This window comes from Talpa occidentalis, unplaced genomic scaffold, assembly GCF_014898055.3.
Source record: "Talpa occidentalis isolate TD23 unplaced genomic scaffold, MPIMG_talOcc4v2.1 talOcc4.7, whole genome shotgun sequence".
Lineage (NCBI taxonomy): Eukaryota > Metazoa > Chordata > Mammalia > Eulipotyphla > Talpidae > Talpa > Talpa occidentalis.
The window spans coordinates 90,859,621-90,884,528 of NW_023605083.1; the positions used below are offsets into that span (position 1 = coordinate 90,859,621).

At 47.0% G+C, this 24,908-nt stretch overlaps 1 protein-coding gene across 2 annotated transcripts; it reads right to left on the reverse strand.

Annotated features, from left to right (window-relative positions):
- Positions 1 to 18,696: 18,696 nt before the first annotated feature.
- ZMYND15 (zinc finger MYND-type containing 15) lies at positions 18,697 to 24,763 on the reverse strand. 2 transcript variants are annotated; one of them, XM_037492288.2, is made up of 14 exons: positions 24,672 to 24,763; positions 23,597 to 24,212; positions 22,923 to 23,157; positions 22,673 to 22,828; positions 22,279 to 22,439; positions 21,612 to 21,764; positions 21,211 to 21,291; positions 20,948 to 21,064; positions 20,743 to 20,831; positions 20,556 to 20,654; positions 20,248 to 20,395; positions 20,091 to 20,149; positions 19,656 to 19,816; positions 18,697 to 18,984 (listed from the first exon to the last, which is right to left on the reverse strand). In XM_037492288.2, the coding sequence occupies exons 2-14, from the start codon at positions 24,180 to 24,182 to the stop codon at positions 18,813 to 18,815; spliced, it is 2,217 nt and encodes a 738-aa protein (XP_037348185.1). In that variant the 5' UTR covers positions 24,183 to 24,212; positions 24,672 to 24,763; the 3' UTR covers positions 18,697 to 18,812. The 2 variants fall into 2 exon arrangements, with proteins under 2 accessions (XP_037348185.1, XP_037348186.1); XM_037492289.2 differs by lacking the exon at positions 20,948 to 21,064 and having other exon boundaries at positions 24,672 to 24,712.
- Positions 24,764 to 24,908: the final 145 nt, after the last annotated feature.

Sequence of the window (24,908 nt, forward strand, 5' to 3'; positions counted from 1 at the left end):
ATTGTGTGCAGTGCCCAGAGATCATTTTGAAGAAATATTGATTTATCAGGGGACAGAAAACCCAACTCTATTGAAGCAAAAAAGGAATTTATTGTTTCAGATAATCAAAACATCCTAAGATAGAACTAACTTTCAGGCATGATCCATGAAAGAAATGACTGAAAAACTGGACTTCATTAAAATTAAACATTTCTGGTTTGGGAAAGATTCTGTCAAGAGAATGAAAGGACAAGCCACAGACTGGAAGAAAATACTTGCAAAAGACTAAGCTGATAATGAACTATTATTAAAAATATGCAAATAATTTTTAAAACTCAACAAAAGAAAAGCAAACAAACTCATTAAAAAATTAGACAAGGACCTGAATAGCTACTTCACCATAGAAGGTAGACAGATGGCAAATAAGCAAAGTTAAATAAAGATACTCGACATCTGTCAGCAGGAAAATAGAAATTTCCTTGTTAACAGTGAGGTGCCACCCCAGATGTATTAGTGTGGCTAAGATCAGGGTCTCCCTGGTGGCTCAAGAGGTTAAGTCTCAACACTATGAAGCTATTGGCAGCCACTACAGCTCGGCAGCCACTGTAGCACAGCAGCACACATTAGGTTAGATCCCCTGCCAGGGAGCTGACTAACCCACATGGTGCAGCAGACCTCTCCTGTCTTGCCTGCTGCTCCCCTCTGCAGTGTATTTCAGTAGAAATGCCTGTTCTGCTCCCCACTCTGTCTCTGGTGAATCCTCTCACACACACCCCACCTCTGGCCTACATCCCAGCTCTTATATGCATAAATAAATAAAATAAATTAAAAAAAGAAGAAGTTAAGCATACCTGTTGGGAGAGACCCCGTTTAGTGAGCAGAAGGGCCTTGACCTGAGTCTCTAAGGCATGTGTAGACGCATGTGTTTTCACATGCCTTAGGGACTCAGGTCAAGGCCCTTCTACTCACTACGCGGGGTCTCTCCCAACATATACCCCTTTCCTTCCCTCCTCAGATAATGTAGAAATGTTGGAAGTTATAGAAACAGATTGTTATCATTGTGCTACTATGGTCCTATTGCTGTTTGGAAGTGTTACTGTTAGGGGGAAAGGATGTCCTGAGATAATCTCATACAGGCTTTGTGGACTCCACCCCCACTCCAGACTAAAGCCATCAGGACATTGGGAAAGACAAATCCCATCACCACCAAGGGGAGGGTGGCTGGGACCTGAGGGTGGAGTTGGGCAGCCAGGTTGGATATAAAAACCAAACACGTGGGCCTTGCTCGCTCTCTGGCTCGCGATCGCTCGCCTCCTGGCTTCACCGCTCCTGGCTGGCGGCCAGCTCTCAGAGCGCCATTTTGGGATTCCTGATCGGCGGATCGGGTAGGACTCATTTAAAACTTTGTCTCCCACTTTTCTCCCAGAGCTGTACATTTCCTCTTTTCCCTTTCCCTTGTAAATAAACCTTTTATTAACCTTTCACGTGTGCCTGCAGTAGAGCATTGATAAGTCCTTTTAAGTGCGCGGGTGAGGACCCACAGTCAGGCACCCCGTTTTGTATCGGGGTTGCTCTACAACAGTTTGGCGCCCAGCGTGGTTTCCAAGTTACACCCGCGGTTGACCAGCCCAAAGTAACATTCCTTGCGTTGGTCACCATAAGCGCACTAGTTCTGCAGGACTAGCAGTATAATATTTGTCTCTAGTCCTGAAAAGTCTGTTTTTTTCCCTGTGCGTACAGCCCTTGTGGGTGTGTTTTGACTCAAATATGGCCTCAACCATGAGCCTATACAGTTTCATCCCTAGCCTGAGTTCTTTCAGTTTCCTTCCGGCCTTGAATTTGAGCAGCCTTCTTCCATTAAATATCACCACCAGTTTCATTAATATAAATAACATAAGTTGAACCATTTTAAGATTTTTTTTCCTGTGATTTTTGACATATCTGCTGTCTTGTTCTGGCTAATGCCTCCAGATGTTTTCTTTCGGCTGGGACTGATAAACTGTTTTTCCAGGAATGGAGGACTTTTGCTTTCCACAATGGACACTACCTGGAGGGATTCGTTTTCTTTCAGACTGGAACCCTGGAAAATTTTCATCTGAGACTGTATCCCAAAATCCATATGTTTGATCTTCATCACCATGGAAATGGTGGCAAAAAGTGAAAGGGGGGAATTGTTAGGGGGAAAGGATGTCCTGAGATAATCTCATACAGGCTTTGTGGACTCCACCCCCACTCCAAACTAAAGCCATCAGGACATTGGGAAAGACAAATCCCATCACCACCAAGGGGAGGGTGGCTGGGACCTGAGGGTGGAGTTGGGCAGCCAGGTTGGATATAAAAACCAAACACGTGGGCCTTGCTCGCTCTCTGGCTCGCGATCGCTCGCCTCCTGGCTTCACCGCTCCTGGCTGGCGGCCAACTCTGAGAGCGCCATTTTGGGATTCCTGATCGGCGGATCGGGTAGGACGCATTTAAAACTTTGTCTCCCACTTTTCTCCCAGAGCTGTACATTTCCTCATTTCCCTTTCCGTTGTAAATAAACCTTTTATTAACCTTTCACGTGTGCCTGCAGTAGAGCATTGATAAGTCCTTTTAAGCGCGCGGGTGAGGACCCACAGTCAGGCACCCCGTTTTGTATCGGGGTTGCTCTACAACATTACCAGCCTGTTATGGACTCAACTGTGGCTCCCAAATATTCACATGTTGAAGTCCCAACCCCCTAGTACTTCAGAATATATTTGGATGGAATCTGTAAAGAAATGATTAAGTTAAAATAAGGTAATTACAATGGGCCCAAATCCAATATGACTGATGTCCTGATAAATGAAGAAACTTGGATACAGACATGTACAAAGAGAAAATCACATGAAGACACAGGGAGCAGGCTGCTATCTACAAATCAAAGAAGGGGGCCTCAGAAGAAACCAACCCTGCTGACACATTGATCTTGGACTTCTAGCTCCAGATCTGTGAGAAATAAAGATTTGTTTTTGGAAAGTGAGGCCTGTGGTACTTTGTTATGCCAGCCCTTGCAAACAAGTATTTCACCCAAAAGAACTAAGGGAAAAAGAGACAGTTCCTCTCATCTTCCAAAGGATGTCTCTAACAACCCTCTAGAGAGGAGACTGTGGAAGAGACAGAATTATGTGTCCTCCGATGGGCTGCCCTGCTTCTCCCTGCTCCCTAATGAGAAGGTGGCAGTTCCTCTTAGGCCCCCTTGTTCAGGATTCCGCCTTGCTAGCATCCTAGGAGAATGCCTCAAGAATCTTTTTTTTAAAAGATTTATTTATTATTATTATTATTATTATTATTATTATTATTATTTATACAAGCACTGGGTACAGTCAGAAGTGCGGGAGGGCGAGAGAATTCACCAGAGCCAGAGCAGGGAGCAGGGAGCAGAGCAGGCAGAAGGACCGAAGTACACTGCAGCGGGAGGCAGGAGAGGTCTGCGGCCACGTGGGACCCTCCTCCGGTGGCCGGGGAGCGGGGAGCGAACTGGCACCGCAGAGGCTGCGGGCAGAGAATGCCTCAAGAATCTACTGCAGCATTTAGTCACCCTCTCCTGGGGATAGCAAGGAGAGCAACACCAGGCATAACCCCATTGCTCCTTGCCCTGCACCCAAGATTGTGACTGACTTACAGATAACTCACAGATCCCAGTACAAATCTTCGTTCCTACTTCTCCACCTCTTCCCGCAATTCTCTCCTAAACTCTGTAAGTTGGTGTCCTTTTTTATTTTTCATTCCCACCAGCAGTTAATTAGAATTCCTGTTGCTCCTTATCTCCTCAGCATTTGGTGCTGATGTCAGTGTTTTGGATTTCAGCCACTTTATGTTTTTTAAAGATTTATTTATTTATGCATACAAGAGCAGGGGTGCAGGCCAGAGGTGCAGAGGGTGAGAGGATTCACCAGAGACAGAGTGGGGAGAAGAACAGGCAGATCTACTGAAATATACTGCTGAGGGGAGCAGCAGGCAAGACAGGAGAGGTCTGCTGCGCCATGTGGGTAGCTCCCTGCCCAGGGATCTAACGTGTGCTGCAGTGGCTGCTGATAACTTCGTAGTGCTGAGACTTAACCCCTTATGCCACCAGGGAGTCCAGGTATGCTTACCTTCTTGATTTAACTGGGGAGTCAGGTAGCTTGACATTTTACTCTTGACTCCAAGTCAAGAAATTCAACTTAAGAATACTTTTGAAAGTGTTAGAGAAAAACATTACATAAGTAAAAAAGAGGAAATATATCTTCCAAAGCACAGGGAAGATAAAAGCAAATTTATTTCACATAACCAATAAAACATCAAGGAAGCATAAACTCAGAGAGCATAAAATAGCTAATTATACCAAGCATATGGATCAAAACAATTCACTTAAGTATTTTAAGCTCTTCTGTGAAAAAAAAAGTTTTCAAATTGAGCAAATCAGCACTATTCTATTAACATGATTGCTTTAGAAGAAGAGGGACAGGATGATGGGAGATAGAGAGGAAAGGAAAGTACTTTCCAAATTTGTGAAAATGTTCTTCTGTACCTTTGGAACTTTATTATTATGTGTTGCTTATTAAAAGTAATAAATTCATAATGAAATTAAACCATATTGTACAGTATTTTGTTAAGTGATCATTTTTTATCAAAATAGGGCATATTTGTAATAATGAATAATGGCCATAAACCTTCCAGCACTAAATCACATTATATTGAAATATATGGGGCCTCCCTGGTGGCGCAAGGGGTTAAGTCTCAGCACTATGAAGCTATCCGCAGTCACTGCAGCATTAGTTCGATCCCCAGCTAGGGAGGAGGCCCACATGGCACAGCAGACCTCTCCTGTCTCGCCAGCTGCTCTCCTCACCAGTGTATTTCAGTGGATCTGCCTGTTCTGCTCCCCACTCTGTCTCTGGTGAATCCTCTCACTCCCCCCCCTATCTCTGGCCTGCACCCCAGCTCTTGTATGCATAAATAAATAAATCTTTTAAAAAGAGAAATATATAAGGCCAAAATAATTAGAAATACACTGGAAATATGTCAAAAATAAAATAGTAGTGAGAAACTAACATAACTCACCAGTCTTTGGCAGATGAAGATGAAGTAAGAAAAAAATACAAGTATAAAGGTATTGAAAATTTAAATGATAATAAAATTGATTGATTAATTTAGCTGCTCATCCAACAAATATTTACTGAATGTCAATGATGTCAGCCAGGCCCTTTGCTGGATATCAGGGATAGAGCAGTGGACATAAAGTCTCCATCTTGGAGCATGCATTCCGATAATATTTATTGAACTTCCCAGCTCTTAAATGGGGAACATTTATAAATATCGAAACCTGAAATTACCCAGGCCTGAAATTGTCCTGGCCACATCTCTAACCACAAAGTAATATCCAGAATTTTACAAATGCTGAAGTAACAAAAGTCAGCCTCTTAGAAGTCCCAGTAGTCCTAAGAAATTCTTTGATCAACAAGAAAATCCAAATTGCAAATACAGATGATTATATAGAGTACCTGTCATGACAAAACTTAAATAATGACATTAAAAAATAAATAACATGAAGTTATTGAGCACTTATGATTAGCCAGGCCTGGATTAGAGATTTGTGATACATTAATAGCTACAACAGACATATAATTAATAGCTACAACAGACATGTAATCTCAGCAGTGTGATATATAATAGCTACAACATACATAGCGTAGTGCCCCTGTTATAAAGTAGGTACCCAGTGCCTTGACATTTGCTGAAGGAGTGTGTAAGACTGAGAAACTTTAAACAACTTGCCTACCACACAGCTGATACTAGTCAAGCTGGGACTTGTACTCAGGCATGTCAAACTCTAATTCTTGTGCTTAGCATTGCTGTGCTATATGATCAATATGGCTGATGAACTATGCAGAGAGGAAGATCTGGTTCTTGAAGCTGGCTTCACCCAAAACCAGTTTTCTGAGGTTTTACGCATACCTGCTTGTAATTTCTCTCTTTCTTTTCTTCTTTTCTTTCTATCATACAACAAAGATTTATTGATTCTTACTTGATACAGGCTTCGTTCAACCTTGTTGGGATTTAGTTGCAAGAGGCAGACAATAAACTGGAAAATAAATAAATATTAAACTTGACAATAGGTGTCCTGAAGAAAAGAAAACAAGACTAGCAGAGTGGTTGGAGCTTGTTTGGTGAAAGGAGAACAGCTGAAGAGGTGAGGTAAGGTCCTAGCCCATGTTGGTCAGAGTCAGAGTTCAGTGCGGTCATAGGCATTGTGTGGAAGCCACTGGAGAGGTTGGAGCAGGGGCTGTTGCAATTGGATTTAAGTTTTCTGCTTACCCTTTGTCATGAGGAGAATGGCTATTAGAAGACAAACCCAGGAGACCAGTGAGGAGGTTATCACATTAATCCCAGTGATGTCCTGGAGCTGTGTGGTAAAGACCGAGGTAGTAAAGAAGGATCAGATTCCAGCCTCTCTGGTGGTCTAGGGGTTAATCTCAGCACTAAGACCAGTATGCCTGAGTTTGATCCCCCGCCAGGGAGCTGATCCACATGGCAAAGCAGATCTCTCCTGTCTCGCCCACTGCTCCCCTCAGCAGTGTATTTCAGTGGATCCGCCTGTTCTGCTCTCACTCTGTCTCTGGTAAATCCTCTCAACTCCCACACCTCTGGCCTGCACCCCAGTTCTTCTATGCATAAATAAATAAATCTTTAAAAAAAGGAGGGATCAGATTTGGAACCGAGTTTGAAGGTAGACCCATTGGGACATACTGAGGGGCTGCGACCTACATTGTGGATGAACTCTAGGATTTGGACTCAGTGGGATGGGTGGGGCCATGTACAAACAAGAGGAACCATGTGGTAGATAGGTTATATAGGATAGGGGTGAAAAACAGTGTGTAGTCAGAGAAAAGAGGATAGAGAGACTGATGAGAGGAGGAGGGTCGCCTGGCAAAGTGGGAGAAAAACTTGGAGAATGTGGTGCCCTGCAGGCTGGAACAGAGTTTCCAGGAGACAGTGACTACTGCATTAAATGTTGCTAAGCCGGTGAGTGCTGACCATTGAGTTTCACATTATCTCAACAAGGGTGCTTTCATTGGAGTGGTTGGGATATAATTCGAGAAGACAGGATGATCAGACATTTGAGGAACAATTTCAATATGAAAGTACGAACAGGCAAAGAGAAAAAGGGAATTTGCAGAGAACAGACCTAGCTGGAGAAATGAGGAAGTTCTATTCTGGTTGCCTCTCTTTTCTCTGTAAAACAAGCATTTAGAAAAGAAATGCAAGAACTATTTCATAAATCTTTTTTTTTTTAAAGAGGCATTTTTTTTTAATTTATTTGTTTGTTTGTTTGTTTATACAAGCACTGGGTACAGTCAGAAGCGCAGGAGGGTGAGAGAATTCACCAGAGCCAGAGCAGGGAGCAGAGCTGGCAGAAGGATCAAAGCACATTGCTGAGGGGAGCAGCAGGCGGCAGGAGAGGTCTGCCCATGTGGGACCCTCCTCCGGTGGCCGGAGAGCAGCCAGGGATCCAACCGGCCCGCCCCGCAGAGGACGCGGGCAGCTTCGCAACCCAGCGCTCAACTGCTGTGCCACGGGGAGGCCCCTATTTCATAAATCTTTATCTTAAAGAAAAAGAAGATCCTTAGCTGAGGGTATAAGGACTATGGAGTCATCATTTCAGAGAACAGGAGAGCAGGGAAACTGCAGGATTGCTGGGCAATCTAAGAGCTTACTTGTGAATCATCATAAACCAAAGCCAGATTCACTAGCACAGTTGTTAATCTCCAGTCATGCTTAATAACCAAGGAAAATCTCATTTTTGGAGTTTGGTTTAATCACACTTGCAATTTTGCAAGTAAGATGGAGGGAGAAGGGTTGGGGGGAGCAAAACGGGAAGGATGAACGCAAGGGAATATGGTGATGGTTCTTGGGTGACGGTGGCAGGAGAACTATGGGGACTACAGCTATGTAAAATAATTAATTAATTAATAAAAAAATAATAAAAAGAAAGCCATAAGAGAGTACCATACTGTTTACTGATACTGACAGTTGCATCATCTGTTTACAAGGTGAATCATCTGTTAGTACCTACATCAGTATTGTCTTATATGATAAAAAATAAACACTATAGATGTTACATGTATTACTAGCACTAAACATCAAAAATAAAATGATAATCTGGAGAAAAGGGTGGAGGGAGAAGTACAAGAGAATTAAGAATATATGCAAAAACTGGGGCCTCCCCGGTGGCGCAGCGGTTGAACACTGGGTTGTGAAGCTGCCCGCAGCCACTGTGGCGCCCGTTTGATCCCCGGCTGCTCCCCAGCCGCCGGAGGAGGGTCCCATATGGCGCGCAGACCTCTCCTGCCGCCCGCTGCTCCCCTCAGCAGTGTACCTCGGTCCTTCTGCCTGCTCTGCTCCCCGCTCTGGCTCTGGTGAATTCTCTCACCCTCCCGCACTTCTGACTGTACCCAGTGCATGTATAAACAAAACAAACAAACAAAATAAATAAATAAAACATGCCTCTATAAAATAAAAAAAAGAATATGCTTTTAAAAAAAAAAAGAATATATGCAAAAGAAAGATTATGGTAATGCACAATTGGATTAAACTGAGTGAGGTAGGATATAAAGACATGACAAAGGTGATGGACAGTGAAAATGGACTGGATAATAGTCCAGAGGTTTGAAGAATTGTTGAATTGAGGGTACCAGAGATGGGGCTGAAAAGATGGATAGCAAGTGGTATGCTTGGAGTCAGGGATTAGAGGTTGTACCATTACTGATAATGACTGGGTTCTATGATTTAACTATAAGTGTGTGTGGTTGATTTGGGGCAGAGAAGATTGCAGAGAACAAGAAACTGAGAGGGTAGGGTATTGGAATTATCTATGTGGATGTCTTAGTCTACATGAGTAAAGAAGACATGATTAACGTGGATATGGAAACACAGGCCAAATGAAGCCCTTGAAGAAGTTGGTAGATATTGGTAGATGGTTGCAACAGGGAGGGTTCATGTGTGGTACATAGTCTGTTGGCATGTGCTTCAAAGAGGTTGTGGTTTTGAAGGGAAGAGAAACATTTTGGAAGCAACAACAGGGAGTAAGAAAGGTACCTGCTTCATCTAAGGCAGGTATGTGGGGTATGGGAGAAAAGGAAAAACTACCCAATCAAAAATATGCAAGGGAGCAGTGGCTTTGGAGCAGAGCTGGGTTTCTATGAGAAGTAACTATGAGAAGTAACTCAAATGGAAACTGAAAGTAGGGATGATTATTTAAGGGATTTGAGTTCCATTGTCTTAGCATGTGACCAAGGGTTACCCTGGAGCCCCCAAACTTGCACTCTCTAATAGGATCCAGCCATCCTTGTGCACAAAGAATTTTAGTTAGTGTGAAAGAACTTTAATAGAATTAGTGTCATACAGAAAGAAGAGAATAAAGGATAATAGTTTCCCAATAAAATACCTAAAGTTACTCATCCCCTTGTGGGTAAATGTCCAGCCAAACAGGATTAGTCCAAAGCAGGCTCCTGAGGTCTGAAATCTTGCCACAAGTTTAAGATACTTTGTGGTGGGGAAATATAGAAAAGGGGCAGAAGTTGCCAGGCAAGTCTGAGATGAAAGGAGCAAAATGATAGTACAAATCAAGACAATGACTGCCATTGTCAGCCTCCCCCTGTGTCTCTTACCACGTATTTCTTTCAAGTGTCTCTACTCCAAGTGTCTCCTTCCATATTCCCCAAGTCCCTGGTGCAAGTCCAAAGCTGAGAAGTGAACAAGCCCTTCTCCACGTGTCTTTCTCTGTGTGTCCACCTGCCTGCCGTGTTCTATAACTCACCTGGCTTCTTAGTTCCACCCCTAGTTCCCAATAGTTAATCCAGTGTGGCTGAGTATAAATGGGGCGGGGAATCTGAGGATGGGGACAGTTTCCTAGAACACCAACCTTAAGATTAGAAGGTTGGAACTTCCATTCCTGCCCCCAGACCTCTAGGGAGGGGGAAGGGTCTGGGGACTGAGTTCAATTGCCAATGGCCAGTGATTTAACGACTTATGTCTATATAATGAAGCTTCCTTAAAAAAACAAAAGGGTGGGATATGAGAGCTTGCAGATTGGCAAACTTGTGGAAATCTGGGGGAAATGGTACACCTCAAAAGGGCATGAAAGCTCTGTGCCTTTTCAAATCCAGACCTTCCACATACTGGATATTCCTGAGTTACATCCTTTTGTAATGAATCAGTAATCTGTAATCAGGGAGAAAATGGGTTTCCTGAGTTCCATGAGCTGCTTTAGCAAGTTAATCAAGTTTGAAGAGCAAGTTGTGGGAATCTCTGATTTGTCACCAGTTGGTCAGAAACATAAGTAACAACCTGGATTTGCAACTTGGCACCTGTGCTCAGAAGCACAGGTAATAGGCTGCAGCTGGCATCCGAAGTGGAGTGTGGTCTTGGGAGACTGAGCTCTTAAGCTGTGGAATCTGATGCTGTCTTTGGACAGATAGTGTTAGAACCAAGTTGAAGTCTCAGACACCCTGCTGGTATCCAAGAATTATTTGTTGGTGTGGGGAAGCCTCCACACATGTCCACGTTGGAATTGGGAAGAAACCAAAGGTCAAGAGAGCTTGGATTTCAGAAGAGTTTCTCCAGAGCAGGGTTCTGGACCTGAATCTGCCTGGATTCAAACCAAGTGTGATTGAATCCATAACCCATAGCCTACTTCTCAACAACTGATTGAACAAGAAGATAGAAAATCAGCAAGGAGGGGGCCTTCCTGCTGGCGCAAGGAGTTAAACACCACACTATAAAGCAATCTGCAGCCTCTGCAGCACGAGTTTGATCCCTGGCCAGCCAGGGGGCAACCCACATGGCGAAGCAGACCTCCCCTGTCTCGCCCGCTGCTCCCCTCAGCAGTGTATTTCAGTCAGTCTACCTGTTCTGTTCCCCACTCTGTCTCTGGTGAATCCTCTCACTTGCCTGCATCTGTGGCCTGTACCCCAGCTCTTGTATGCATAAATAAATAAATCCTTAAAAAAAAAAAAGAAACTCAGCAAGGACATAGAAGAACTCAATACCACCACCAACTAAAGGATGTAATAAGTATTTAAGATCACTTCACCCAACAACAGCAGAATACATATTTTTACAGCACTCAAGGAAAATATACCAAAATACACTGTATCCTGGGTTACAAAAGAAGCCTCAACAAGTTTAAAAGAAATGAAATCATACAAAGTGTGTTCTCTAACCGCAATCAACTCAGACAAGAAATCAATAACAAAAGATAACAGGAAAATTCTCCAAGCACTTGCAAACTAAACAAAACTTGGGTCTCATCAGCTTCTGGGACTCACTGAGCCGGTAATGGTGACAATCTGTTGGCTCCTGTCCAAACCTGACAGTCCTCCATATGTCAGGGTTGTTCTATTGGAGTCTTTGGAGTTCTTGGTGCCCCCCCCAAACTATACTGTGTCTTCTGAGAAATGGGAGGATCCCCTGTGGTGTATGACGTCATTTCCCAGGATCCAGGTACTTTGTTTTTGGGTTCCACAGCTTTGTGGTGACTCTACATGGGCTCTTTTGTCTCTGCCTTATGGATTCTCTCTTGTGGGGTAAGACCTGAGTCTATCAGGCTGTGCTGGGACAGGTACCCCATACAACCCGTGCTCCCTTCCTCATCCATGCTTCTCCCAAGTACCTACCAACTACTTTCCTTCTTTCTTGGCCAAAAACTCCATGCCAAACGTCTCGGGCAAATTGGCTCCCCACCCACCAGGGCAGGCCCAGACTGTCTTGGATCTGGTTTGGTTCCAAGCTGCGACTCCTCATTAGCCCTAGGGTCTATCTATTTCTCTTCAAAATCAAGGCATTGTGAGCTCTACCTGTACTATTACCAAAACCATCTAGCTAATCTGTCTTTTCAAATCTTATGCTTTTATAGTCCACCCCCACTCCAGTACAGCAGGAGTTGCTCTCTAAAATTCCTTTGGTAAATTCTGAGCAGCTATTATAGGTGTTGTGCAAAGGCATAGTTATAAACAAGACAGACAAGGTCTCATTTATGGAATTTATTTTTTAGTGTGTGTTGAAGGAACGTGCATAATACAAATAAATAAGCAAATGAGATAATAAAAAATTGTGATAAGCGCTCAAAGAAAATAAAAGAGCAATGCCATAGAGAATAATGGAGGTAAGGGAGTCTCATCTCATTCTAAACCCCAACCATATTGAACTTCCTGCTTTTTGAAAGTGCTTTGTTTATTTTTGCTCCAGGGCGTTTGCACACGCTATTACTATTTTCTCTGTTCTTCTTTACCTGGCTAACTACTATTTGTCTTTCAGATCATTGCTTAGATGTCATTTCTTCTGGGAAACCACCATCAAACTGTCTCAAGTACCTCCTCTGTGTCTCTAAGAGCCTGTAATTCTTTCATCATCAGGCCATTCATACTGCTCTGTGATTTTCCTGTTACTTCTCTGTATCTTTCAGGCTTCCCTCCAAGTCAGTAATTTTCAGATATCTTTGACCATGGTCCACAGTATGACATACATTTTATGTCATGATACTGCACAATACACACATGTTAAAGCATATCTTGTATATATAAGTGAAACACATGGTTCCCCAACTAGTATTTACTCTTACTACATTTGATACACTTACTATCTTTATTCTATTCTATTTCACTTTTAAGAATGCTGTTTGAGGGCCTCCCCTGGTGGCACAGCGGTTGAGTGCTGGGCTGCGAAGCTGCCCGCTGCCTCTGCAGCACCGGTTTGATCCCTGGCCACTGGCAAGGGTCCCACATGGTGCACAGACCTCTCCTGCCGCCTGCTGCTCCCCTCAGCAGTGTACTTCGTCAGTCTGCCTGTTCTGCTCCCCGCTCTGGCTCTGGTGAATTCTCTCACCCTCCAGCGCTCTGACTGTACCCAGTGCTTGTATAAATAAATAAATAAATCTTAAAAAAAAATGCTGTTTGAGGGGCCTCCCTGGTGGCTCAGGAGTTAAAGTCTTAGTGCTATCAAGCTATCTCCAGCTACTGCAGCATGAGTTTGATCCCCCCCTAAGGGAGATGACCCACATGGTGCAGCAGACCTCTCCTATCTAGCGCCCTTCAACAGTGTATTTTGGTGTATCTGCCTGTTCTGCTCCCTACTCTGTCTCTGGTGAATCCTCTCACCCCCTTGCGACCTCTGGCCTACATCCCAGTTCTTGTATGCATAAATAAATAAAAATAAATTAAAAAAGAATGCTGTTTGAGACCCATTATTAACTTACTACTAAATAAAACCTCAGAAATCTGCATTTTGAAAATCTTGCTGTAGACCGGGGTCAGCAAACTTTTTGTTTGAAGAGCCTGTCAGTAAATATTTTAGACTTTGCAGTTCATATTACTGTCACTAGCATACTACTCAGATCCTGCTGTCTGTATCATGAAAGTAGCCACAGACAACATGTAAAGAAATGGTTGTAGGTCTATTTCAATATAATTTTATGGTACTACAGTTTGAATTTCATAGAATTTTCACCTCATGGAATATGATCATTCTTCTGATTTCTTAGCTTGTCATCCACACTAAAACAGATGATGGGCTGGATTTGGCCAGAGGCCCCCATTGACTGACTCCTGCCTTAGATGTAAGCTTCCCGGAGGCAGCGACTACTATCTATCTTTTCCCCCCATTGCATCTCTAAGTGTCCAATACAAAGCCTAGTATGCTTTTTAAATTAAACACTGTTATTATGAAGTACTGTGTGTTCATGGAAGAAAAATGAGCAATACAGCTAAACTAAATGAATAAACAAATCCTTAGTATCCCACCACTCGGAGATAACCATATCTTTGATACTTTTATGCAACAGATGACAGGAATTTAGGGAAAGTTTATTTTCTGGCTAAGGGAGTGGTGAAAAGTTCCATCTTCCCTCAGTCCTCCAGGAGCCTGGCCTTTTTACGTCTGTAGATAGGAGACATATAAAGTGCAAGGAGGGTTTAGCAGGAGAGGGTTGTCTCACTTGGGGGTCAAGGAAGCCCTCCCTCCTCAGGAAAAGGCTCTTTTAGGCTGAGAAGGAATTAGTTGAGCAAGAAAATGAGGAAGTTTCACAATAAGAACATGCAATGTTTTCTTTTAGAGGTCTCTGGCTGGAGGGCAGAGAGGGGACGGGAAGTGACATGAAATCAGCTGCAGGGGTTGGCCCCACCGCATTAAAAGATCTTGTCTAGACCTAACTGTTTACAGGAACTTAAGAAGATAGATGAACAAATTAAAAACACCCCTAGGAAGTAACAGATCCAGAATGAGGAACATTCTATAGGAATTCAGTTTCTCACGAATCAGTGACATAAAAAAAAAAAAAAAAAAAGGCAGGGTAGGGAGGTCTATTATAAGATACAAGAGACTTAAGAGACAGAAGTTGTGTGTCTGTCGATCTTATTTCTTGATCGGAACAAACCAGCTGTCAAAGGCATCTTTGGGGTAATTGAAAAAATCTGAATATGAACAGGATATTATATTAAAGAATAGATGTTGATTTTATTGGCTTTGGTAATGGCATGGTAGTTACACATTTTTTTTTTTTCCCAAATAGAGGCATGTTTTATTTATTTATTTGTTTGTTTGTTTATACAAGCACTGGGTACAGTCAGAAGCGCGGGAGGGTGAGAGAATTCACCAGAGCCAGAGTGGGGAGCAGAGCAGGCAGAGGGACCGAGGTACACTGCTGAGGGGAGCAGCGGGCAGCAGGAGAGGTGTGCGCGCCATGTGGGACCCTCCTCCGGTGGCCGGGGAGCAGCCGGGGATCGAACCGGCGCTGCAGAGGCCGCGGGCAGCTTCGCAACCCAGCGCTCAACCGCTGCGCCACCGGGGAGGCCCGGTAGTTACACATTTTAAAGGCTCATATTAGTTATAGATGCATGTAAGTGAGATGATTGATAACTGGCATGTGCTTTATAAAGATTTATTTATTTATTTTTAAAGATTTATTTTTATTTATTTATACAAGCAGTGGGTACAGTCAGAAGCGCAGGAGGGTGAGCGAATTCACCAGAGCCAGAGCAGGGAGCAGAACAGGCAGAAGGACCGAAGCACACTGCTGAGGGGAGCAGCGGGCGGCAGGAGAGGTCTGCGCGCCATGTGGGACCCTCCTCCGGTGGCTGGGGAGCAGCTGGGGATCGAACCGGTGCTGCAGAGGCTGCGGGCAGCTTTGCAACCCAGCTCTTAACCACTGCGCCACCGGGTAGGCTCATAAAGATTTATTTATGCTTATAAGAACTACGGTGTAGGCCAGAGGTGTGGGGGTTGAGAGGATTCACCAAAGACAGAGTGGGGAGCAGAACAGGCTGATCTACTGAAATATACCGCAGAGGGCAGCAGCGGGTGAGGCCAGAGAGATCTGCTGGCATGTGCTTTAAAGCACTCTGGAAAAAAGCAGGAGATGTGTGATATTGTGATATAATTAGAAATATCTGTTTGGTCTTCATCCCAGGTTCCTGGCACAAGAATTCTTATGATTCTTAGATTTTCTTGAGTAATGGAGTGAGAGGAGCATCTTCTGTTATTCATAATAAACCCTTTTCAACCACACCTGAATTTGTGCTAATGAGGTGACTCTTGGTGAGTGTCAGGATTATTCTTTAGGAATAACCTCCTCTGTGTCTTGACTCTATCTAATCATCTGTGATTGTTTGATAGGGAGCTATGTGTCCTATATCAGTTCACACATGCTTTTCTACTCTGTAATATCTAAAGCCAAAGGCTGCCCCTAAATTAGTCACTCTCACAAAGGTGATGATGCCATCTACAAAATGAGGCAACTCCTTCACAATATCTCCTCTGGTTGCAGTGGTTTCTTAGTTTTTCCCTGCACCCTACCCCCTGCTCCATGCTGACTACTTTCTTGGCCACCAGAAGCTTTAGAGGTACTTTCTGTTCCAGAATAAGTTTCTACTTTGTGGATAGCTTTGAGGTTTATGACGGAAACAGACTGACCAAAATCTAGCTTAAGTGATAGCATCAAGTGATAAACCAGAATGCTTTTTTAATTTAATTTTAGCTATAGCAGATAATAACTAAGGGATTATATATTTTGCTTTTTTCTTATTAGTCTGCATTTTCTTCTCTATCCATTGAAACAATTTCCTGGGCATTGTATCCAACTCTAAATTCCACTGGTAACTTCATAACTGATTATAGCACAGCTGCTCCTCCATACCTTGGGTCACCATGTGGTCACCCAGCAAATATCCTCACTCCCCAATCTTTTGTCCTTTCTCTTCCCAAACCACATCTTTCTTTTTTTTTTTTTTAAAGACTTATTTTATTTATTTATGTATACAAGAGCTGGGGGTACAGGCCAGAGGTGTGGGGGGTGAGAGGATTCACCAGAGACAGAGTGGGGCACAGAACAGGCAGATTGACTGAAATACACTGCTGAGTGGAGAGCAGGTGAGATAGGAGAGGTCTGGGCCATGTGGTTTAGCTCCTTGGCTGGGGAGGGGGGGAGCGGAGGAGGGCATTGAACTGGTGCTGCAGTGGCTGCTAATAGCTTCATAGTGCTGAGACTTAACCCCTTGCCCAAACCACATATTTCTGTGAACTAGGGCCAATCTAGTAAATCTCACTTCTGATACCAACTATTCCTGTGTTTACTACCAGCACTTCTGACACCAAATATGTGGTTTTTATTTTTACCCACCAACCAATTATACAACTACGCTGACACAAACTGGGTATCCTAAATCACTCAATTCTGACACTAAGTACACAGAGTGATCTCAGTCCCAAAAGACTGTCCCCTCCAAATGCCAATCCTAAGACCTGGGCCTCCTGCCATGGAGCTTCCAATGTTCTCTCAGGTGCGCCGCCCTCACACCTCTGTGTGGTCACTATCCCAGAAGCTCTCTTAAACCCATTTAGGATATCTTTTTTAGTGGACGACCCATAGGCAATCAAAGGCTTGACTGGTTAAATCACCAGCCTTCATGATTAACTCACTCTCCAGCCCCAGTCCTCTCCCCAGGGTTTGAGGGGTATGCAGAAAATTCCAGCCCTCTAATCACAAGGTTGTTTCCTCTAGCAACCACCCCCTTTCCTGAAGACCCCATGTAGGGTTGCCTCATTAGCATAAACTCAGATATGGTTGAACGGGACTTATGAATAACAGAAGATACTCCTCTCACCTCTCCTACTCAGGAAATACAAGGATTTTAAGAGCACTTGTGCCTGGAACCTGGGACAAATACTGACTCTACATGTCTTATTATATCACAGTATCACAGGGAGTAATAATATCAAGAGAACTTTATGTTGTTAATTGTTGAGACTGAGTGATGGATAGATAGGGATTCATTATGCTGTCTAGGCTTTTCTGTACTTTTGGAAACTTAGATAAAAAGATATTTATAATAAAAGAGAAGGGCAGAAAGACACCTCATAAGTTATACTAGGGAATCTGAACTTGATTTTTAATTTTAAATATTTTTTTTTTTTTACATTTTTAAAGGACAGGTTTATTAGGAAAAAGGGGGTGGGGAGGCACCTGCATTGTCACAGGTGGGCCAGAGAGCTGCTATTTTAAAATAATTTTAAATGTATAGATGAGTGGCAAAGATAGGGAGTGTTCCTCAATGCCCTTCAGTCATCTTCTTTTCCTGTTACATCTTACGTGACTATGACATGCTTATCAAAACTGAGGAATCGATGTTAATCTAATACCGTTAGCTAAAGTACAGACTGTATTCAGATTTCTCCAGTTTTTCCACTAATGTCCTCTTTTCTGTTGCAAGATCCATTTGAGGACACCACTCCATATTTAGTTGTCACATGTCCTCAGTCTTCCAATCTGTCACGGCTTTTTCTCTTTCCTTGCCTTTTATGATTTTGATACTTTTGAGGAATAGTGATCAGGTATTCTGTAGACTGTCACACAATGTGGATTTGTCTGATGTTTTCTCATGATCAACTGAGGTTATGGATTTGGGGGAAGGTTACTCCAGGGGTGAAGTGGTCTTCTGGTGGCATCAGGCCAAGGAGCACATGGTGCCAAAATGATTTTTTATTTCTTGTTCACCATAACCACTTGGTTAAGGGGGTATCTGCTACATCTGTCCCCTATTTTCCTTTTCTGTATTTTTAGTGACCAGAGTCAGGAAGGCCAGCCCCCATTCAAGGGGATTTTTAAAGTGGAGGACAGTCACTAAGGGGATTTAAGCAGGAGAGTAATGTGTTTGAATGATTGTTTTAGAAGGAATTCTCCGACTGAAATGTGGAGACTAGATATAGTGGAGTCTGCAATGGGAATAGATATGAGCTGGTGGATTTGAGTGACGTTAGCAGCCTGGGGCAGCAGGCCTGGTTCTTTATTGGACAAGGGAGCTGTGAGAAGGTGGCATCAAGGATGGCCACCAGATTTCTAACTTGGGCAGTTGGTGGCTGGGGCCTGTCACTGAATTGAAGCCAAACGGTCCGCGGACCCTTGGGAGAGCTTGTGCTTCTCCTGCACAGCTACTGACAAGCCATTTTTCACTCTTGGTATTGCCTTGCCTCGGTCGGCCCCGAGGATTAGTGGAGCTGGAAAATGACTTATCAACACATACATTTATTTGTACAAGTTTGGGATTGCCCAGGAGGGTCAGGGTCCCCAGTAAAAGTGGGGACAGTCGTCAAGGGACTGAAGAAACAGAATGGATGTGAATCTCCCCTAAATCCTTTTCTCCGATCAATGACTCCGTGGTTTCGAACAGTAATTTTATTTACCTTTTCGTGTTCCATCAACCGGCCTCCCCCTTGGCCGTGGGTGTTTCGTTTTCCTTTCTGAGGCGTGTAGGGAGGCGGGGTGCGATGCTATATCTCGACCCTCATCTCCGCCGGCGGGACCCCCGCCCAGGTTTCTTTTCTCCGCGGCGCCTTCGGGCGGGAGCCGGAGGAGCGGCGGGAGTTGGGGCTGGGGGCGCCGGCCCCGGCGCCTGGCGGGCCCCGCTCCCATGCGGAGTCTTGTAGACCAGGTGGAAGATGAAGGCGTTGCAGTACCTGAGGGGCGTGGCGCCGTCAGGGGCGGGCACACCTTCCGGGATTCCCCAAGGGCGGGGTGTGCGGCCCCCGAGTTCCGGGGCTAAGTTTGGTGCGGCCAGCTCGGGGGTGGTCAGGTCTTTTGGGCGGTGGGCGAGGAGTTGGAGAGATCTCGTGAGCTGGATCTAAAATTGGGGGCGGGGGGCCTCCCTTGTGGCGCAAGGGGCTAGGCACCGCACTAAGAAGCAATCGGAAGCCTCTGCAGCACGAGTTCGATCCCCGGCCGGCCAGGTTGCTACCCGCATGGCGCTGCAGACCTCTCCTGTCTCGCCCGCTGCTCCCCTCAGCAGTGTGTTTCAGTCAATCTGCCTGTTCTGCTCCCCACTCTGTCTCTGGTGAATCCTCTCACCCCCCGCATCTCTGGCCTGTACCCCAGCTCTTGTATGCATAAATAAATCTTTTTTAAAAATAAAATAAAATTGGGGGCGGGGGGGAGAGGTGTGAAGACCTGGAGGTGGGGTGAGCAGCTCGGGCCTTGGAAGGGGGCAGTAGAGCTGGGGCGGCAGGGGCCCGGGGCGGGTGGGGGGGGGTCGGGGAGGGTCCCAGGAGAATGGAGCCGGGCGTTTTAGGATTCGGAGCCAGAATGAAAGCTAAGGGTCAGGGAGTGAAGAGGGAGAGTCTTGGGACCCTACCAGGGCATGCAGTTGTCAGTTGCTCTGAGGCGAAATGGGGAGCGGAAGGGGTTGGGCTGTGGCGGGCTGGTGCCCCCGCCGGTGGCCACTGCCATGGTCTGGTCGTCCATCACACAGCCGTACTCGCTGCTCTCGGTGAAGAAGGCTGGCACCCGGAGGGACTGGGGCAGCAGGGGTGGGGGCGGGGCCTCAGAGCCTGGGAGAGGCTCCTCCCCCCGGGCTGCCTCCGGAGCTACTGGGGTCTGGGCTGGATACTAGGTCTCATACTGACCAGGATGGGAGAAGAGGCACCAGGCAGACATAGAGAGGGGCAAGAGGACCCATGGGCGCGCCCCAGGTCTGCGGGGCACATGGTGGGGGAAGAAGAGACTTTAAGGCTAGGAGGAGGGGCCAGACAGGAGGTCAAAAGCGGTCCTTGTTGCCCCCATCCCCCACCTGTAGCCGGGGCAGCGAGCTCAGCCAAGTGTCCTTGAGGCCGAAGCCGGAGTTAAATCCTGCCAACAGGAGAGCACGGAGAACTTAGCTCCCCTGGTCTCTCTCCCACCTCCCACACCCCAGGCTCCTCGCCCACACTCTAACTCCAGGCTCCTACCAATAACCAAGTCAGGCTTGGGTCCCTGGAGCAGGTGGTAAGGCCGTGCAGATACTTTGATCTGCAGGTCCCTGCGAACCCCCTTCTCCTTAGTCCCAGAGCTGAGCCGAGCTGATATCCCTGAGCGGACAGATACTTCAGGGCCATCCTAGGAAACCAAGAATGGGGTGGAGAAACCGTCCAGAGTTAGGGCGCTGAAAGAATACATCAGAAAGGAAAGGGGAGAGGAGAAGAGTAGAAAGGTTATGCCCAATCAGGAGAACAGGAGGAAGATCAGGGCTGAAAAACAGGGCTCCCTCAGTGCTCACCCTCTGCAAGGTAAAATGCTGCTGGTCACTTTCTGGGGGCAGGCCATCACCCACAAACTGCAACTCCAGGGCCACGTGGGGAAGCAAGACCAACAGCTCCTAAAGGACATAGAAGGACAGACCTGGGTCTTGTCCTGTATCTATCTTCACACCCAAATGCCCAATCTTCAGGTCTGGAGGGACTTACCCAAAATACCATGACAAGGTCAAACTCCTTCCCAGCTTCCACGACATGGATTTTCAGCGATTGTTTGTTCTGGATGTTGAGCTCAGGGACTGGGTGAGAAACCAGCTGTTTAAGGACATGCTCTTCCCCCCCTTTTCCTCCTGTCCCCTACCAGCTCCTTGTCCCCTTTGCTGCATGCTCCTCCCCCTGCCTCAGCTCTCCTTACAGGACTGGGGCACCAGGTGAGTGATGACGTAGTATACAGTCAGTGGGTAGGTCAGAAGCACAGCAATGGGGGAGTCCAAGCTGAGGCCCCGCCATGTGTAGTAATCCTGCCATGAGCCTGGGGAGAGTGGGTTACTGAGCAATGTGGCCCCAGGCCCGGACCCCAGGCCCTCCAAGCCAATCCCTTTTCTCCATCACCCAGACAGCTGTCCTGACAGTCCCAATTCCTACTCTCTTAGCTCACTCAGGGTCCTTCCAACTCACCAAAGAGGCCCCTGGGTGGATCTGAGGGCACAGGGGGCATCAAGGCAGGCCCATCCCCTTGGAGAAGCTGGTAGGGATCTCCTGAGAGGATGGAAGGAAGAGGAACCTAGGGTCAGGGAGACCCTCTCCTGGCCCATCCCCTTTTTCCTTCCAAAGAGTTATATTCCCTAAGAGAGGGTCTGGAGCAGGAGCAAGAGGAGCAGGGGGGTTTGCCTAGGGATAGGGCTTTTGGATAGCATAAGTAGGATAACTCTCTGAAGGTTGGGAAAAGGCCTGGAGTGGCCCTGGTGGTGGAGTGGGGTTTGGTGTAAATGTGGAGGGGTTATCTTGGTCCTAGACAACTTTTTTCCTCCTTTCCATCGAGGCCAGGGAACCCATGCCTGAAGAGAGGTTCCACGCACCACTGAGAAGAAAGCTGAGGGATGGTGTGATGCCCCGGGGGTGCCTACGGGCACCAGGGCCTGGAATCAGCATGCTGAGCTGGGTCCAGTAGCCACGAGTGAGGCCCCTTGAGGCCAGGAAGGCCTCTTTGTTAAAGGTTTCACTGGTCACCTCTGGAGAAGAAGAAAGGGAGGTGTTGAGGGCCTGGTGGCTAGGACCCCAGACTCGCTCTCCTCAGCCTCTCCAAGGACCCTGAGTCTGAGTCTGGTTCTAGTCAGAGAGAACTAGCATTTCTGAGTACCTGCAGTTAGCAGGCATTGAACCCACAGAATTCTTAAAACTCCATGGGTTTTGGCATTTGTTAGTATCCGTCTTGTACAGATGAGGAAATAGGCTTTAAGACGTTAGGTGATTTGTTGAAGGTTACCAGTTATCTGGGAGGCTAGAGTTTGAATCCCTATTCCCAAATTCCCTCTGCACTTTCAGGGACCTGGCGCTTAACTTCAGCCCCAGAGACCCTGTCTCCAGCCCCAAGATCTCGCCCCCATCCACACTCAGGATCCAGCTCTTATTCCAGGGATTTACACCCTAGTCCCAGGCACTTAGCCTTAAGTGCTTAGCCTGTTGTTCCCTGGCAATAGGCCCTAGTCCCAAAGATCCCACCCCCAGCCCATCCTGATCTTATACCTGCAGTGTAGGTAAAAGGCAGTGTTGCCAGTTCTCCTGCCCGCTCCATGAAGGCTGCAAGCCTTGGGCACCAAAATCGATGGCTCACATCATCTGGGCACCGGCGCCAGTCAGTCCGGAGACAAGCCTCTCCGCAGTACAAGACAGCACTGCACTGGGGACTGGAGGCACAGGGGAGTGGTGGGCACCCAGTGTTAGAGTCATTGGTGCTCTATCAGCCTTGCACTTGGTTATTGCTCTGTATTCTTTCTACCTGTAACAACTTGGGCTTTTTCCCATCCTATGCCCATATTATTCACTGTGTTCTGCACCCCCACCGGCCTGCTTTCTCTTTCTATTTGCTTAATTGTTTGGGAGTCTTCCTCCCCTTTACCCCATCTTAACGGCTGCTCACCAGGGTGTTAGCTTCACTTCAAAGCTGTGCCTGTGACAAACATGGCAGGTTCGAGCCCGAAGGGAGGCAAAGGTGAAACCTGGCCGGGGACCCCACGTCCGCATTGGAGTCTTGGCTAACTTCACTCCTAGCCTTGGGACCAGACTCTCCAGCTCTCTGGATGGGGAGGAGATGGCATCAGGCTTGGGGAGTGGGGCTCAGGAGCCTGGGCCCCTAGGCCTCCACACCCTCAGATACCAGACTCCTGTACCGATGCAGCTGGGCATCTCCCACAGTAAGCTGCCGGGGCTTTCGGGGGTCTCCAGAGCCCATGGGGCAGGCCATGCTGTGGCAGAGGAGAATGTAGGCCCGAGGAGCCATGTTCTCTGTCCCTGAGCCTCTGCCTGCACTCCCCTGGGCTCCATCCATTAGCAGGTCAATGCCCAAGATGGTCCCATGTTCATCCGTCACCAGTAAGAGGCAGGAAAGGTGCAGGGGGGCAGCCTCTAGGGAAAAAAGGGATAGTTGGAAGTAAGAGATGGCAAAGATAGCCAGGGTCAGGGGTACCACACTCAAATGCCTATGGGACTAGGTAAGTAAACTCAGTGAATAAAGGGAACTAGCTAGAGAGAACATGCCTCATCGGAAGGGGACAGCAGCTACACAGTACCAGCATTTGCTGCCATGCAGAAATAACCTATTGTCGGAACTTTAGATTTTTTTTTGAAATAGTGTAAATCCAGACTTATAGGGATTTCCTTCTTTCAGTGTTTAAATGTTGCTCAAATTGAAAATAAAATAACACTGTGGGCCAATGAAAACACCTTTTCAGGCCACATTGGACTGAAGCCCACGTGTTTGTGTCCTGGCTGTTCTGAGTGGTGTAGGGAGCTGCAGAAGGGAGTATGCTGGGCACAGGGAGGGCAGGGCCAGCCTGGTTCTTACCATTTCTCCGTCCCTTTCTCCTCTCAGGCTCTCTTTCGTCCTCTGCCCTGTCCTCTCGGCAGCCATCCTCACCACCTCCTGCCTCCTGCTCAGCGTCTTCTGGCTCCCCTGGAGGCTTTGCTGCCTGGGGGGACTCCCTGCTGGTAGGGCCTGGCTCCCCATTTTCCTCTGGTTCTGCTTTCTCTGTGCCTGCGCCTGCGCCCTCCCCCCCTCCATTCTCTTCTTCTTCATCCTCCTCCTCCCCTTCCTCCCCTTCTTCCAGGCTGACGAAGCTGACGTAGGGGCTTAGGTCTTGCAGGTGCAGTGGGGGCTCATCTCCCAGGAGCCGGGCAGCCTCCAGGCCTGGTCCAGGGCCTGGCTCTGCCCCTTGCCCCAGGCTGATGCCCACACTGCGGTTGGGCAAGACATGGAGCACCCAAAGGGCAGGGTCCTGGGGCAGCCTTCTGATCTGAGTCTCCAGCTGTCGCCAGCGCCCCTCAAGGCTGGCCCCCACAGCTCCACGGTCAGCCACGAACTTGTGGAACCAGCCAAAGAGGAGGGCAGCAAAATCAAGGAACTCATCCCGGTATCCAGACACAAACTCCATATCTTCAGGGGCACGGGGCCTGGGCCCAGACTGAGTGAAAAAGGGATATATGGTGACTGAGAGGGTAGCGGTGACAGTTTGGGGCTAGGTCACAAAATAGGGGAGGGTGTGGGTTGACCCCATCACTTTGGGTGGACTCTCTGCATGAATGTTAGGAGCTGAGAATGGGGATTTCAGGGCTGAGATGGGAGTTCAGTGATGAGAATGGGTGAGTGAGTGATTTTGGGTTAAAAATGTACTCAGGTGTGAGATGGTATTTGGGGTACAATATTTGAGGCTCAAATCTTTAAAAGTAAGGTTTGAAGTGAAAATAGAGGTGAAGAGGGCTAATCTTATCAGGAAGGGTTTGGCGAGGGAAGAATCTTGGACCCGGCTGTGGGCTGTAGGAGGAGGGAACAGGAGCCAGGGCAGCCCTTTGGCTTGGATCCGTCTGGAGGTGAGTCCCAAGACCTAGCCCCTCCCGGGGTCACCGCTCCATTACTCCGGTACCTGCAGCCGCCACCACTTTTCGAAGGTAAATACCTCGTGGGGGTGGGTCGTGACGTCAGGGCTGCCCGAGCCCACGCCCCCTGAGTGGCCGGAGCCCCTGGCCAGTGTAGGCGTGGCCCGGCGGCACGCGGCCTTTCCAGCCGGCCGGGCGCTGGCCACGTGGCCGGACACCTTGACACCTTGCCGCCCGGACCCGTGTCGGGGAATTGGAAGCTCCGGGAGGAGGAGCGAGGCTGT